Source organism: Odontesthes bonariensis, chromosome 1 (genome assembly GCF_027942865.1).
Source record: "Odontesthes bonariensis isolate fOdoBon6 chromosome 1, fOdoBon6.hap1, whole genome shotgun sequence".
NCBI lineage: Eukaryota > Metazoa > Chordata > Actinopteri > Atheriniformes > Atherinopsidae > Odontesthes > Odontesthes bonariensis.
This window is the reverse complement of record NC_134506.1, coordinates 31,593,445-31,609,501: the sequence shown is the minus strand read 5'-3', so window position 1 is coordinate 31,609,501 and position 16,057 is coordinate 31,593,445. Positions and strand designations below refer to the sequence as shown.

Genomic DNA, 16,057 nt, shown 5'->3' with positions numbered 1-16,057 from the left:
GGTGTCAGTGAGTGTTAAATCTGACCTGTACAGGATGTTTCTGGGGACGATGCCATGGGAGGCACTGAGCCAGGCGCTGAGCTGGGAGAAGAAGACATAGGAGCGAACAGCCAATAGCAGGGTTTTCTCCTCAATGAAACGATCACCACTTCTATTAAAAAACACAGATAAAAAGAAATTGAAGTGTGCCAGTATGTCAGGTTAATGAGAAAATGGTCAGGGGATGTGTGATTCTTTTCTCCCCGCAAAAAGAGTCTTCTCTGTTTGTACATGTGTGAGTAGGAAAGTCGGCCAACCTGTCACATCAATTAACCTACCCAGTGCCACGCTAAATACGTAAAAAGATCAGGTTTCCAACGATCATCATTCTTCATTTTATTTTCTTTCAATACAATGCATTCTTGTGGTCGATTTGAGTTTCCCTTTCTTTTGAAGCTTTTTCATTTAAGTCCAGAACATTACATTGAACTGAAGGGTTTTGTTAAGATTCATACAGTTTTTATTGGCTACATACATTTACCTGCTACAACAATAAAGCCACTATCAGGTGAAGTCATAACACGGATCATCTTGTTAAAATACAATTTTATGCTGGGACAACTCGACTCCTGGCATTCGTGTAATGTCACTTTAACAGGTACTACCCCTCCTTAACATTGTTAGAAACAAAGGGCAACACATGGCAACGGCACTCCCTGACGGCAGCAGCCCCTCCCAGCAGGACTTTATGCTTCACCACGCCACAGAAACTGCTCATGAACGCCTCAAGGAATATATGACAAAGAGTCCAAGGCTCTGACTTGGCCTCTAAACTCCCCAGCTCCCAATCCAATAAAATATCAGTGGGATGCGCAGAATCAACACCCATCCACTGAAGCTCCACTCTGCAGCTGACAGAACCCAAAGGATCCGCTGCAAACACCACATGAAAACTTTAGGTCCTGGATCCATGTCTTTACAGTCAAGAGCTGAATTGGTGTGACTGATATTGTCACTTAGACATGGCTACAATACTGTATTATTACCCAAGGTCTGTATGCAGTGACACTATGACCTGCTTATCACAGTCCTTTGTACATGTGCCACTATATTTTGGTAGAAGTATAAAAAGAAAACACTGGTGAAACAGCAGTTGAGGGTTTAACATCATGATGTCATACCACTATGACCCACGTTTCAGCCCATGTGAAATACACTGTGTACTTTAGCACTCATCACATGCCCTGTAAGTTCTATATAAAGACATTAATCTCTACTGTAATGTCTCAATCTGCTCTTTTACATTCTATAATGAATCTGTTTCTTTTATTTGAGATATGACCCAAATACTGTGTGTTCTTTATGATTCAGTTCAGTCTACTTGCTATTTTTGATTTCTTTTTTTTTTTTAGGGGGGGGGGGGGGGGGGCAAACAGCTTGGATAAAGTTAAAGTTATCTGAACTCAATCAACCTTGTGTGATTTGTTTCAGTGGGCAAAGCCAGTTGCACGAAAACCTGTGCGCTTAAAATCATACTGCATGAACAAATTGGAATCTCAAAGTAAGCAGGTTATGTAAAAGCTGTGGTTGGGCAACCAGTAAGGCCCCCATTAGTGTAGGAACTACAACATACTGTGTGTGTCTCTTGTTTTTGTGTTGCTAAGCACATTCTTGCTCATCTAGATATGTACCGTATTTTCCGCACTATAGAGCGCACTGGATTATAAAGCGCACTGTCAATGAATGGTCTATTTTCGATCTTTTTTCATATATAAAGCGCACCGGGCTGTAAGGCGCATTAAGTGAAACAAAACAGTGTCGTTGCTGTTACCTGGCAGTTCAGTGATGATTCGAAAACGAAACTTATAAAATCGACTCGGCGCATGCGCAAAACCACAAAGTAGCAATTCTCGACAAGTAGCACAAATCGACTGAAAGCTCGGACCACAGTTGAGACTGATACCTTAGCCCAGGCATCCACGATCCATTGGCAGATAGTAGCGAAAGTCGCCCGGCGCTGTCTCCCTCCCTTGGTGAATGTGTGTTCGCCTTCTGTCATCCCCTGCTCACACGCAGCTCGCAGTTTAACTTTGAACGCCCTGTTGACACTGATATTCATGTCCCGTGCTAACGCTGTTGCCTTCAGTCGAATAGAGACTGTAGAGACGCTTCTACCCGCTGCTCTCTGTTTAATAACCCACTGTTCAATTTTGTTATTATTATGGTGAATCACAATATATATTACTCCGCTACACTCATGACTACTGTAGCCGTAATGCTGCGGTGCGGCTTTGTAGTTTACCAAAGTCTTACTAAAACATTTTGACAGAGCGCCGTGTACCACACAAAATCGCTTCGGGGTCCGTAAGCTAACAAGAATAAATCCATATATAAAGCGCTCTGGGTTATAAGGCGCACTTTTGTTTTTTGAGAAAATTATAGGCTTTTAAGTGCGCCATATAGTGCGGAAAATACGGTAGTGTGTTTTATTTACTCTCAGACGTGTACCTTTTTTTTTTTTTTTTTTAATTGCCCGTATCTAATATCTAAATAAATAGCACTAATGTGTGTGAATTTGCATATGTGTGCCTTACTGTCTTGGAACTGGCTGCAGGGTCCACCTCTCCAGCAGCAGAGCATCTTGTTTGATGACGGGGTCACTGATGGGGTCACTTGGGGGGCACTCATCACCATAGCAACAGTCTGGCAAAAGCATGACCTCGATCATGATGGGGATGCTGTTCTTCCAAAGCAGGATGACCTCAGAACGAGTTCGCCTCGCTTGCCGGCACTGGACATACACATGAAAGGACAAGAGTTAGTGATCATTAGCAAATGTTAAACAGAACCAAATATTTAAGGGCAAAGCAGAGAACGTATGTTTTCTTTTTTTCTTATCTGCAGCATTAATGTTAATGAAATAACTTCTGATTATTCGAGGAAAGGTGAGTGCAAAAAAAAAAAAAAAAGTGTGGTACCTGGGGCAGTTTGTCGCTGCATTCGTGCTTGTGAAAAGGAGGCATGGCTGACTGGGCTGGCGGACAGTGAAGCCCCTCAGTTCTCCCCTTCACAGAATATTCCGGCGTCCTTCCCTCTGTGATGAGCAGGGTCAGGAGAACAAGGAACTCCTCGGCATCGTACTCAAAAAACTCCTCTGTTGCATCTAGAAAAGACAAAGATGCAGATGGTCAACATTTTCTGAACAGAAACCAAGCAAACAGTTGGAGGAAAGTGCACACAACTATTAATGAGCCTATACTGAGACCCATCCTGGGGCAATAAAAATGCCCCAGTAACAGTGGACAGTCGCCTGTATTGTGATGACGCGTGCCTGCATGTCTTTGTTTAGGTTTTTGCTAAAGTGGATATGGATATTTAACTCTGGCTGAAGGGGCTTGCTTACAGAAGGGGTGTGGGGGAAGGCAATGAATGACAACTTTTCCAGTTTGGCAGCTTCAAAGAAGTATATTTAGACCTTCCATGTCAGCTGAGCTGAGGGGTGAAGTGACACACTGACGGTTCCCTATTTAACACACTAAGTACTAAAACACTCATAAAACATGAGCAACACTGAGTGATGATGTCATTCATGATCACTGTCAAAACATTTACAAACAAAAACTTAAGCAGATACATGAGAATGTGTAGGACAGAAATCCATCATGTTCGCCTCTGTGTGGGTGGTGCCGGGAGGACAACAGAGGGCTGAATCAACCTTCCACTGCTTCAGGACAGGCTATTCCCCAAATGCACAAAGAGGCACGGGTGCTGCTGACAAGGAATAATCAACTGGCTGTCACAATAAAAATATGGCTAACACTGGGCCTCTCATAGTCATTATTCACAGTAGCAACATCTATTTCCAGTTATATTAGGTGCAAGATTCAGGTTGTTATGGATTAGGCGATATGTCACTAATATGCACATGTAGCTTATAGGTTCATCATCTGCCATCCCAAACACAAACAAAGTCCTGGGATTTGTGTTACAACTGAAGATTAGTTCTTAAGTGGAGTATTTTTAGACAGCCGTCTTCACTCTTTCTCCTTCTACCCTCCAGAGAAAACTCCCAGAATCCCACAGGAGGTCAGCAAAAACACAACAGCACAGGAAAAAAAGACAAATAAAAAAAGCAATCACAGCTTTCTCCCTTCACGGCACACTGGCGTGCAGAGCTTGACTGCTTGTAACCTCTGAATTTCAAATTTTTTGATTCAGACTCAATCTGAACTCAAGTCAAATTTAGATGGAAAAACTCGTACATTTCCACTCCGACATGTCTGGTCCACATAAGGACAGAAGTGCAGATACAAACAGCGCACACACACCCCACCAAAGCTGGGCCAGCGAGAGCAGAGTCCCTGTCAGCTGGCTCTGCAGAAGTGCGTGTACGTATCGCAGTCAACCAGCCAGTCACGCACATTCCTCCGAGGGAACTCCTCCTACATCCCTCTGAGCTGCTGCTGCACGTGGAGAGAGACGCAGTCCAATACAAAACAAGAGGAAGGAGGAATGGGAAAGGGAGGGGGGGGGGGGGGTTCTGTTAGCCAGCTGTAGGCTGAATAAACGCAGGATGAAAGAGATGAAGAGGGAGAGGCTATATTCAGGGACAATCCCCTTTTCTTTATGGGCTGGAATCTGAAGGGTTTAAACAAAGGGAGCGAGAGACCAGCAGTGAGCGGAATAAATAAAAAAGACAAGACCAAGGGTAATACATGATGACGGTCAACATTCAAGGTCACAGTCCATTACCTTTACATGATGGCTCGCTTGCACATGCTGGATATAGTTTGCTCTGACAGGCTTATTTGCAGCTAAGGTTTCATGCTCCCAGTCTGTAATGGAAAAAGCTCTTGTTCCTGAGGCTAGCAGGATTTGGGCTAAAGGTAAAGCTCTGTTACAGAGGCCAGGGTCAAAGGAGAGAGGAGGGGGGGGGGGGGGACTCTCAGAGTTGGTATTCCAACAATAACCACCAATGAAAAACACACATGCAAAGATTCATGAGTGCACACTGGGTGTCAGATTGCTCTCTTAAACGAAAGGCAATCCCAGGGATACATACACACAGATGCATGGCAACAAAGACATGAAGCTAACAACACTGTAAAAAAAAAAAAAAAAAACAACTAACAAACACCCCCCCCCCCCCCAACAGATTCACAGAAAACATACACAGCAACACACACGTGCAGTGCAGGACAAAGGACTAGTGATGGTGGCTTTGGTTAAGGGGCCCAGCCTGCATATGCTTAGATCAGAGCTGTCATTCATTAAGGCATTGTGAGGCCTCCAAAGATGTGGAAAATATGCTCACGTGCAGTTTCTAGAACTGAGACCTACTTTAGTTGTGTCCCCTCAACTCCAAATTATACGTACATAAAATATGAGAATATCACAGCTGCTGATGCTTGATGTCAGGCACCTATCACCCCACAAAGTGTGTTTTTATGACTCCAACTGGTGATATGATTCGGGAATCTAACAAATGACATTCTAGACTGCAAACAGAGGTTAACATTCAATCTCTTCTCTTTCTCACCGACACATGATTAATTAATTCCTGGAACTCTACCTCTTTAAACAAAAAAAAAAAAATGTAGTCACTCGGTTTTATATACGTATACATGACTTTGTATTTTCTGTGAGTACTTGATAAATGCAAACAGAAAACAATTCAATAAGGAAACCATAATCAGGTTTAGGTCCAGTGTTTAGATAAGAATACGTGCCGATGCTTGCAGCATGTAATGGACCCAAATCAAAATACAGATTTTGATTTGGGTCCCCCCTCTCCAATGTGCATGTTTTCTGTCTCTTGTTAACGTGCAACGTCTCTTATGTAACAGGTCAGATTAAGATTCAGGCATCTTATTATTAGATCTGTGACCGCCTGCCACCCAGTCCAGCTGCAGTCCCGCCTACAGATCAGCCGGTTCGGCAAGCACAAACACTCACGCACACACCTCTCAGCTGTCTCTGCGTCCGCTGGCCAACAGATCAGTATAGAGTCATGCGGGATGGAAAAGGGCCTCCAGGACAGAAGCAGAGAAGGTCAGCCTTGGTATCTAAACCAGCACAGTCTTCAGAGTTTTTAAAACACTCACATTTGTATTATTCAATCGCTGCCAAGGAACTTTCACATCGACCAATAAACATGTCAGTAACTTGACTCCTGCGTGTGCGCTACATCTCCCGTAAAAACTGCCAGATTCCCGTGCAGTTACACTTGCATGAGGCATTGATAAGGAAGCTGTGCTTTGCATACATGTAGCTGGGATCAATTTTTACATTTAACACCCGCAGTGTTGCCGTGTTAACAGGGACACAGATGGGAAGACAGAGGGAGATGAGAGACACACACTCACACAGACATGAAGATAGGATGACCCATTAATGCCAGCACTGCAGCCTCACAGTCAGTGTGTGTGTGTAGTGGTCTCTCTACTGCAAAAGCTGCTGCAGAGTCTAGACATAACCACAAACGTTCACACACATGCTTGCAGCTAATTTGAATGCAGTGCAAGCATCCATATGGCCACCACTCCCATCCTCATCTGTTCAACCAGAGCCAGGTGTTGATTGCTGTTTGTACAGCACCATGTTTCAACAATGATTACCTGCATTGATGACTAATCTGTATAAATTAATGAACTTTTCTTGCTCAATAAATGGCAGAAAATCATTCCCACAGAAAAAGTAATAACCTTCAACTGTTTTTCTCTGTTTTGTCTGATGTGCAACTTACTCTGTTTTCTAACAGATAAATATATTCTTATTTCAGAAAAGCTGGAGACACCAACTATTGGACATTTTTGGGGGTAAAAAGAAAAGGAATTAACTGATTTGATTAGCTAAACAGACACTATAGTCTGTTATGTTACACATTAGGAGTGTTAGTGGGAACACACACTGACAACAGCAGGACTACTGGTGTTTAAAGACAGCATAAAACAGAAGATAACATAAAGGAAGACAGCAACCACATGCAATAGTTTAGGAAGAGAGACAGAAAATCTGCAGGGTAACTGGAGGAGACACACGAGTCGGCTACAGGCGGATAGGAAACGGGCACAGTTAGTTTAAAAGGCAAACAGGAAGTCTTTAAAAATCTTTCCACTTAACTTTATCAGGCAAATTTCAGGAGAAGCATTTGAATCTGAACACACACACACACAAAAGAGCAAACTGGTGGCATTCGCATAGTTTCACTCTATAAATGTCAAAAGACACACAAAGGAGAACGTTAATCAACATGAGAAACTTACACCCACAATACCTGCTTCAGAAACTATTACCATAACCACTTAGAACAACAAAGATGTGATAAAAGACAACACTTTTTTACACCTGAAACTTAACTTAATGTGTGTGTGTGTGCGCGCATAGCGCACGTTGACAGAGGTGACAGGCCATCTCTGCATTGCTAGTCTTTATTGATTAAGTTTGACTGTAACTCTTAGGCTTACCTTTGTATGAAATATCAAAGCTTTAACATTAAAACAAACAAAAGCTGTAAGAAAAACAAGGCATTTTAGGAATGGCTCCAGAGGTGTGCCTGCATCTGTTTTGTTCCCGTGTCACCAGCAACCGACGAGCTCCCGTCGAGCAAGATTCTAACTACTCTATAAGGGCTCGATCAATTTTCCCAAGATGAAAAATGATTACAGATAAAAGCAAATACATACTAGTCGCTTTCTTAATAAAAACAACGAGGCAAAAACAAGACAGGGTTTCTGCCATTTCTCAGACTTTGAGCTCAAAAACCCTTTGAGGTCTTAAGCTGATATATATAAGACATTTGATTTCTCTGGAGGCCTGCAGTCTCTAGATAACCGGACAGCTGAAAGGCTGTGCATTAAGGCAATTTCCTGGCAGCTTCAGTGCAGCAGTGGCAGCAGGCTGCAGGGCTTGTTGAGGTGTGTCAGCTTAACACACAATGATATCTAGCTCTCTCTGAAGAGAATCAAACAGAGATGGTTCTGCCTTTTTAAAAACACCTTATTCGGATCGGGCACACGGCCAGATGTCCTTAATGGGAAACAGTTCAAACTTGAGGGTGTTTTTTTATTTTTCTTGCACTTCGGGATGCTCAATTTGTCGGAAATTACAAACACGATTACCCACCGGCCAGCGTTACTTAAATCTAAAAAATGTGATTACTCTCTGCGCGAGTGTGTGAAATTAGTTAAATAAAAATGAAAAGTCGATGTCTCTGATTGTGTGCTGAGGTTTCTGAAGAATTTAAATTCTTTCCTCTTCAAACAGAATTCCTTACGCATCACTGAAGAGTGTAGATGGGCCAATTAAAACTGTCAAGGACACATTTCTCTCTATATAAGAACCATCACGGACACTAACAATTTTGTAGGTTTTGTTTCTGCTGTAAAATTCAGCTGCTGGGATATAAATGGCATGTTCTGAAGCAATGTGGATTAATGCCCAAAGAGACCCCTAAATGTCACAAAGTAGCATTTAAATTCTGTCCTGATCACATGTTTGCTCATAAGCACAAAGCCTGACATTTTTACCGAGGGAAAAAGGGAAAAAAATAATCCCACAGCCTACCATAGATACGCAGTTTAAATGCATATACACGAGGGAGAATGGGAGATAATACTGACACTTTCTCCAGGATAAATCACTGCAGCCCATGCCGAGATAATTATAGACACAACTTGGTTTCTCTCGTGTTCTTTTTTTCCTCCTTGTTTTTTTTAATTTAAAAGTATAGGTTTCCAAAGTCAACGATGACTTTGGCAGGCAGCAACACAAGTTAAAAAAGGCTTCGGGGGGAGTCACACGCCATGGCACAGTCATTTATCATCAATTAACAAAATGCATGAGAAGGTTCCAAAAGACAAAAAGTTACTTGTGAAAACCCGACAGGCGAGAGATTCTCACTTCCTTTCTATGTACTACGACTTTTCTGCAAAGCTATCTTTTTCACACATAAGTTCCAGGATCCTCCAAAGATCCCAGCAAAGACAAGCTGTGGACTTTTAGAAAGGGACCCTAAGATTCACAACAAGGAGCTGCCTGAAACCTACAGTTTGGGTAAGGGGTTAGGGTTAGGGCAACCATGAAAGCACACATCCACTTTGAAAGTATTCAAGATGCACTGGTTGTAAAGCAGGTGGCAGCTCTGAAGTGGCTCTTACAGCATTTCTGGCCCCATGGGAATTATATGCAGTATTTCTTTGCTCCGTGGCCAATTCTGCAGTATGAAAGAATATATTTGGAGGCCAGATCATCTGCAATAACAAGTACACCATCTACTTCTCCTGTACTTGTGACAGATTGTAAAGCTCACTCAAGATTTTCCTTCCTCTCTGTTCCAATGATTGCTTCGCAGGAGGTGGGTCCAAACATGCTGCCAGTCCTAAAGAACACATAACAGCATATAAAAGGCCTCCTGGGCATCTATTCTATCCGAGAGAATTGTCCATTCTCTGTAAGCATTCATGTACATTCATGTTTGTATGATCACTTAGTCTCTTGTTAAATAACCCAGCAGACAGTCGGACTACCCACTGCCATAATATCAAGATTCCAGACTTGCTATAGGTAACATTGTTATATTGTGCTGGCCCCACGATTTAATTACAGTTCAACTTTTTATTATTTGATGCATCGAAAGACACATCTCAGTATATTGCCTCCTCAAATTATAATATAATTACATTTGGTTACTCCTCAGTTAATCAAGGCTGCTCTTTAGTCAAATGGCTAAATGCGCCAGAAATTGTGATTAAGAACTAGCCAATTGAGACTATGTGTCAACTTGCAGCCACTTAAAGCATTTCTATTCAAATCAAGCCACGCAAGCCCTTCAGACTGCAACATTTAGTGCTTTCCTATTTCCTATTGTTTAAAAGCACCATAATTTTATTTTCCTGATTTCACAAAGTTCTTTGGTGTTCCAAATGTGACAGTGTTTACAATTTCCAGGGTTCAAGTACAAAAAAATAAAAAATGCATACAAAAATAAAACACTGCTGCTGTCAACTCTTTTCATGTTCCTCATAATGGCTCTGAAAAGCTGGCAAAAACAATCCATCATCATTTTTGACAAGACCAAGAAGTCTCTCAAGAAGCTTGTCGTGACTAGAAGAGTTTTGTGTCCTCAGGTTCACTTATAGAAAACATTTACAGACAGCCAAGTGATGTCCACGGGTTAAGGATAACTGAATTAATGTGAATTAGGCACAGTTGATCCATTCTTATTAGGCAGAGGAAACTAATGGCGTATTTCCACTAGCTCGGCACGGCTCGGTTTGGTTGTGTTTCCATTACAACTGAGTATCACTTTGCCTCCTCGACGTGGGCGGGGTCGTCGTAACACGGCTGCGCGACCAGAACAACAACAACAACATACGAGGAGGATAGCATGGAGGACATGGAGGCGCTCGTGTTGCTGCTCACCCTGTGGCTTTTTGTCGCACAGAAGGCAAGAGAAGAGAGCCAGAGAAGACTCCTGGCCGCCAGAAAAAACAGTACTGAAAAGTGACGACACTCATCGGCCAATCAGTGGAAGGCAGTCGGCTGACGTCACGTTTTAGTAACGCTTCGGCCCGCTTGGAAGCAGGGCTGAGGTGATACGGAAAATCTACCCAGTTGCAGGTACTGCGTGCTAGTGGAAACACGCAATAGCACGCCGAGCCGAAGCGAGCTAGTGGAAAAGAGCCATAAGAAGCTTAACTTACATATATCTGACCTTGGATTCTGTTAACAACTATAGATCATCTAGAACTAATCAAGCAGAGATAAACAGCAGCTTTTCTTATAGAAGACCTCACCTTAATGGGTGCCATCAAAGAGAACAGATACACGACCTCTGCCTTCTCTCTCTGGCTGACTGACCCGGGACTGGAGGACAGCAGCGATCAACAATCACAACTGCCGAGCAAGGGGGGGGGGGGTGTTCCCAAGGCAACAAAGACACTTTGTTAAACATTCCCATCATTGTTATTGAAGAGCATCCTTGTAGCGAAAGAGCAGGCAAATATGCATTTGTATTCAACTTGACATGAGTGTGTCTGACGACAATTAAAGCCCTGATGTGTACTGGATACATACTCTGCTGACTGTTGACAAAATATCTGTTGAGCTCTTACTCTATATCCTGCCCTTGAGTTGTCCACTGAGACTCGTCCGTCTTGTCTTTTAAGCCGTTTATGTCGTCATGCTTGCATTGTGTGTGTTAGGCTCTATGTGTCTGAGTGTTAATGTCCCTCCTGTATCAACAGTGCCATGAGAGAGCACTTGGTTTTTCGGTCCTTGATGAAACCATTTAGGATTCTTGGTAACTTCAATTGTAATAACAGGGTCGGCTATGTTTCCACAGAGTTTTATACGTCACTGACAGGTCACCTTTCCTGTTTTTGTCTGCCTCGAGTTAGAAAATGAAGTAGCCTGGAAGTGATGGTGAAGTCTGCCAAAAAGATGTTTATGCCAAAAGACTGGCAACGATCACTGGTGAGAAAGAGATGTTTTTACTAAAAAAAAAAAAAAAAAAACCCCACAAATAACTAACAAAGCACATTTGTTTTAAATCCCTGCTAGCAGACTGGTTGACCCCGTTATATCTAATTTCACTAGTAACTTGGCTGCCTCCAATAAACTTTGGACTTGGTCTGTCAACCATTACTTAACTCCAGAAAGTTTGTTTGGCATCTTAGTTGCAGAGTTTGTCTCGGTCAAACTTTTCCAGTTTCCTCCCACATGATTAGCTAAATGTTTCTTCAAAACTATGGACTCTGTGACGTGCGTGCGTGTGTGTGTGTGTCTGTGTTCACCACTCCCACTCTGCAACACAAAGGGGCAGATTCACAGCAGACATAGCAACAAGCCCTGATTGGCTGAAGGGGCATTATTACAGTTCCAGCTGAGAAGAATCCATCTTCTGTTTCTTCAACTCAACTGCCATTATTCTCCCACTACCAGCAACAAACACACACTCGACCCGGACTGACACACCGCCTCGACCTCTCTCTCACACCCATTATCTTCAATCATAAAATGAGCTGTTGTTTAGCAGCTGAGCAACTCACATACTACTGTAGTCACATGGTAAACAGGCTCTGGGTATTTGGGGGAAAAAAAACTCACGAGGCAGAAGAGGGCTTAGAAATGCACCTCACATTCAAAACTCAAACAGTAAACTTCTGGCTTTTTCTCACCTTGGAGTTGATTTTTATAGAGCCCTTTTCAGACATGGGGTGTGCAACATTATAGGCTTCATCCATCTGTAAAAGCGCCAGTATTCAGTCATTCAGACACTCATGTTTCTTTCTCTATCCTCTATTCAGACGTGCTTGTGAAAGTGACGGAAAGACCCACGGTGCATGTTTACCATGCGTGCCACACAATAACGTGAAAAACCGTCCAAATTAGTGTACCAACCATGCAGCGGTTGCGAGAAACACTGGAAGCAGCTGAAAATATAGCTTTACCACATGTTGGAACTTATAACTCACATAAGGGTTTAACTGCACTACAGTTACAGTGCAGATGTTATCAACTTAAAAAAAACAACAACAGATATTTATTTCACCTAAGGACACCATCGCAGCTGTTGGTCAGAAGAGAGGCTGTAGTACCGCACAAAGCTGTGAGTCCTTCTAGAGTTACAATTTTCTCACAACCACGTGTCTTTTTGGCATAAGAATGCAAATAAAGCTAATAAGCAACAGTGGAGGATGGAAGCAGTTGATAATATAGATACGTGGTCATACCGAGCAGAAACTTCAGCTACAACTCAAACAGGTTTCTCTGGCTCATTTGGCTCGGAAGCCGAGAAGAAAATTGTTCGTGCTCATTTTCATGTCTATGCCATGCCCAATTATACGTATTTAGCTGCAAGCCATCATTCTTGCAATGTCACCAACATGGAGTCTGCTGGGAGAACAAGTTCCACACACGAATTGCACCTTCAAACAGGTAAACAGGTAAAGTGCACTGTCCCAACAAACGTGGAGAGGCAGACAGCCACAGACAGACAGAGCCTCACATAGCTCTCGGCCATATTTAATATAAACCTTTCCATACGCGTTTTAACTAGGTAAATATATACTCTGGAACAGTTTTTGTATGTGGCTATTGAGCAAAACATTTTACATTGCTGCTTTTTGTTACTTACAGTTACCACAACAAACATTCATAAAGAATTATTTTGACAAGCAAATCCTATTTAAAATCACTTTCTTATGCTTCTTATGGTATTAAGCAAGCACTGCGTGATGAAAGCACCCGTAACAATGGGAGTTTATCAGGGTTAGGTAACCATGGTTCAGGGAGTACAACGACAAGATTTCATTGCAACAAAAACTCTGTGGAAGCTGATTTCAGTCGTCAGTGTGACTGTGACAGTACAAACGGGTAAAATTAGCCAGTGAAGCTTTTCTGATCTGATGGAACACTGCACACTTTCCATCAAATACTTACCGCAAAGGTAAAAATCCATGTCCTACTCTTGCTGCAAAAGTCCCAGGTAGGAATGAGATGCAGTATGCTCTCTTCTTCTTCCAACCCCCATAGCAACTAAAGTCCTTGAGTACGGTACTTCAATCCCTTATCATTTAAATGAGCTGCTTTGAGGCTAAATGCAGAAGGCTGGTTACATTGGATAGCTTTCAGGTGTAAATAAATGCAGCAGACTGAGTAAAAATGTTGAGCAGACAAAGCAAAAAATGTGTTCTTTACACTTTCCGGAGGCAAAAAAAAAAGAAAGAAGGACCCAAAAATAATAAGCTGGGAAACATCTTGTGGTTGAGGGGGACTAAAACATATGCCATGTACATGTGGTATTTAAATGTCCATAACAATTAATCCCACCTCCCTTTCGTAATCCTCTCATCTATCCTGAAATGCCAGTAACATTATCTTCAAAGGTTTGCTCTGCCCTCCACAGTGCTCTTTTTGGCCTTATCTGCACGTATTTCAGATGCCGCCCCCCCAAAAAAAGCCCCAGTTATTCAAGCAAGAGTGGTCGTTTACAAAGTAATTGTCTATTTAATGCCAGTTACATAAGTTGGACTGGAGTGGACTGAGTGCAACAGCACAAGACAAGGTGGACAAAGTGGGAATTACAAAGCCCCAGTGGAGTCAGGAGTTATGCAGAAGCTGAAGCAAGCCTTTACAATGCATACTGTAGGATGCATTTCAAATCTTAGACTCCATACTAATGTTTTCATTTCATAAAAATATGCTTAACTAGATCATGTTCATCCGTGTACTGACAAAAGGGCGAAGACAATATGAATTCACTATTTCTTTTTGTTTTAAAGGTACAGCCTTTTTTGTACACTGCACAACACCATTTGGCTACAGCATTTGAACATTTCAGCAAGCAGACTGTTGGTAACTAGAAGACACTGGGGCAGTAGGACAAGCCAGCCCCTCACTGTAATCAGAGCCATCCTGTCCAGCATGAATGTACAGGCCTTTGACCCATCCACTGCTGCAGATGCCAATTTCGAGTCCAACTAAAGCAACCTGAGCAGCGCAGCATCAAATGCTGCATGAAAAGTGTGTCAGTTGTGACAGAGGAAACTGACTTGACTGGTGAATGCAGTTAGCCACAGAAAGCAGAACAAGGCAGTCGTCTTGACGCGGCCACAGAAAACAAGCACCTTGTTGTTGGCAGAAATGTGCCAAACGATTAATCTGCTAAAAGGCCAATCAAAAGGCAAGAATCTAGCCAATAAAAAAAAGTAAAGGGGGGGGGGGGGGAGAACAGTCCAGTTGAGGGCAGAGTCAGCTGATTTGCTGGGAGAATTAAGCAATTCTCAGGGTGATAAGGGAATCTTCAGACTCAAAACTGAGCTTGGTTGTTGTCCTAAAAGGGTTCAGATGAGACAATGGAGAAAAGATTTGTGATGAGTCTGAAATCAATTCAACCCCACACTGCTGTTAATAAGCAATGTACTTAACGCCTCCTTAAAGAGCCCCTAAGGAGCTCGCTGTTAAGAAAAGCAGAGAGTGCGCTTTTGTGTTAGTGATAGCCATATTTCCACTATTTTCATGCAATGTCACATGAGGTAGAGACCACTCGTGTCTCAGAGTCTAATCTAAGTCTTTATGAGTTGAATTGGCACAGACAATACTTTTCATCGGAGACAAACAGATAAGATATAAGATTTTCTTGCCCAACCTTTCCATTCAGCTGGCTCTATCTTCATAGTGCTGTCTCCCATTTGATGTCAGAATTATCGGTTATCGTGTTTTTTTTCTTTTTAGTACTCGACTTCACCGGCACACAGGCACGAGTGAGAGGTATGAGGTAAGTGGACCTGACCAAAGTGCGGCTTTGGTGACACTCTTTGTAACCAAAGATGTGTGGTGTCTGGAAAAAGAACATAAAACTCAGCCCTCTTCAGAGGCAGGTCTCCATTAACCACTTGTTGGAAATCATGGCATATAATTCTATCAATGTATTTTTTTGCCAGATGCACTTGATGCATTTTCAGAAGTGAAAAGGACTGACACAGAAAAAAAAAATGGCATGTGTACTGCGTGGCAGAAGGCTGAGCACACTAATGTGTGACCTGGCTTTAAATGATCGACTCACCTTTTCTGAGAAATGAAGGCCATCGCAAACATATCTGCAAATGATCTTTCTGGAACAACGAATGTTAGTACATGAACCAATCTGTCGGAACCTACTATCACTTATTTCATTCTTTGGTTTTAGATGGAAAAGTCAGGCCAGTTCTATTTCTGTCAATCTGTTTTTCTCTAGATATTATCAGGGTGTGAAGTGCTAAGGTGTGACAGTAGCTGAGGACTATTTGATGCGACACAGAGGAGAGGAAAAAGAGAGGAGGGGAGGGGAAGAAGCTACGATAAGTAAAAGAAGATCAGTGAAGCAGTGAAGTCAGAAAAAAGAGGAAACTGTCAAGAGGTTTCTCCTCCTTCAAGACTTTACAGAGAAGCAAGAGGAACACATCCCTTACTTAACACACTCATATGTAAACACTGGTGAGAAAAACATCAAGCTCTCATTTAATTCTCCCAGTTAATAATATTTTGGAGGCATGACATTACTAAAAACATTTGTGACAAGCGTGAGGGCCTATGT

The 16,057-nt window shown here is 42.4% G+C and overlaps 1 protein-coding gene across 1 annotated transcript in view; it reads right to left on the bottom strand.

The window, feature by feature from the left end:
- The window catches only part of atosa (atos homolog A), a 29,370-nt gene that overhangs the window by 7,844 nt on the left and 5,469 nt on the right, over positions 1-16,057 (bottom strand). Inside the window, exons 2-4 of the mRNA XM_075464270.1 lie at positions 2,958-3,142; positions 2,574-2,770; positions 26-151 (exon numbers count right to left, since the gene is read on the bottom strand). Of these exons, the coding sequence (XP_075320385.1) occupies positions 26-151; positions 2,574-2,770; positions 2,958-3,142 (508 nt within the window). The remainder of the gene's footprint in view (positions 1-25; positions 152-2,573; positions 2,771-2,957; positions 3,143-16,057) is intronic.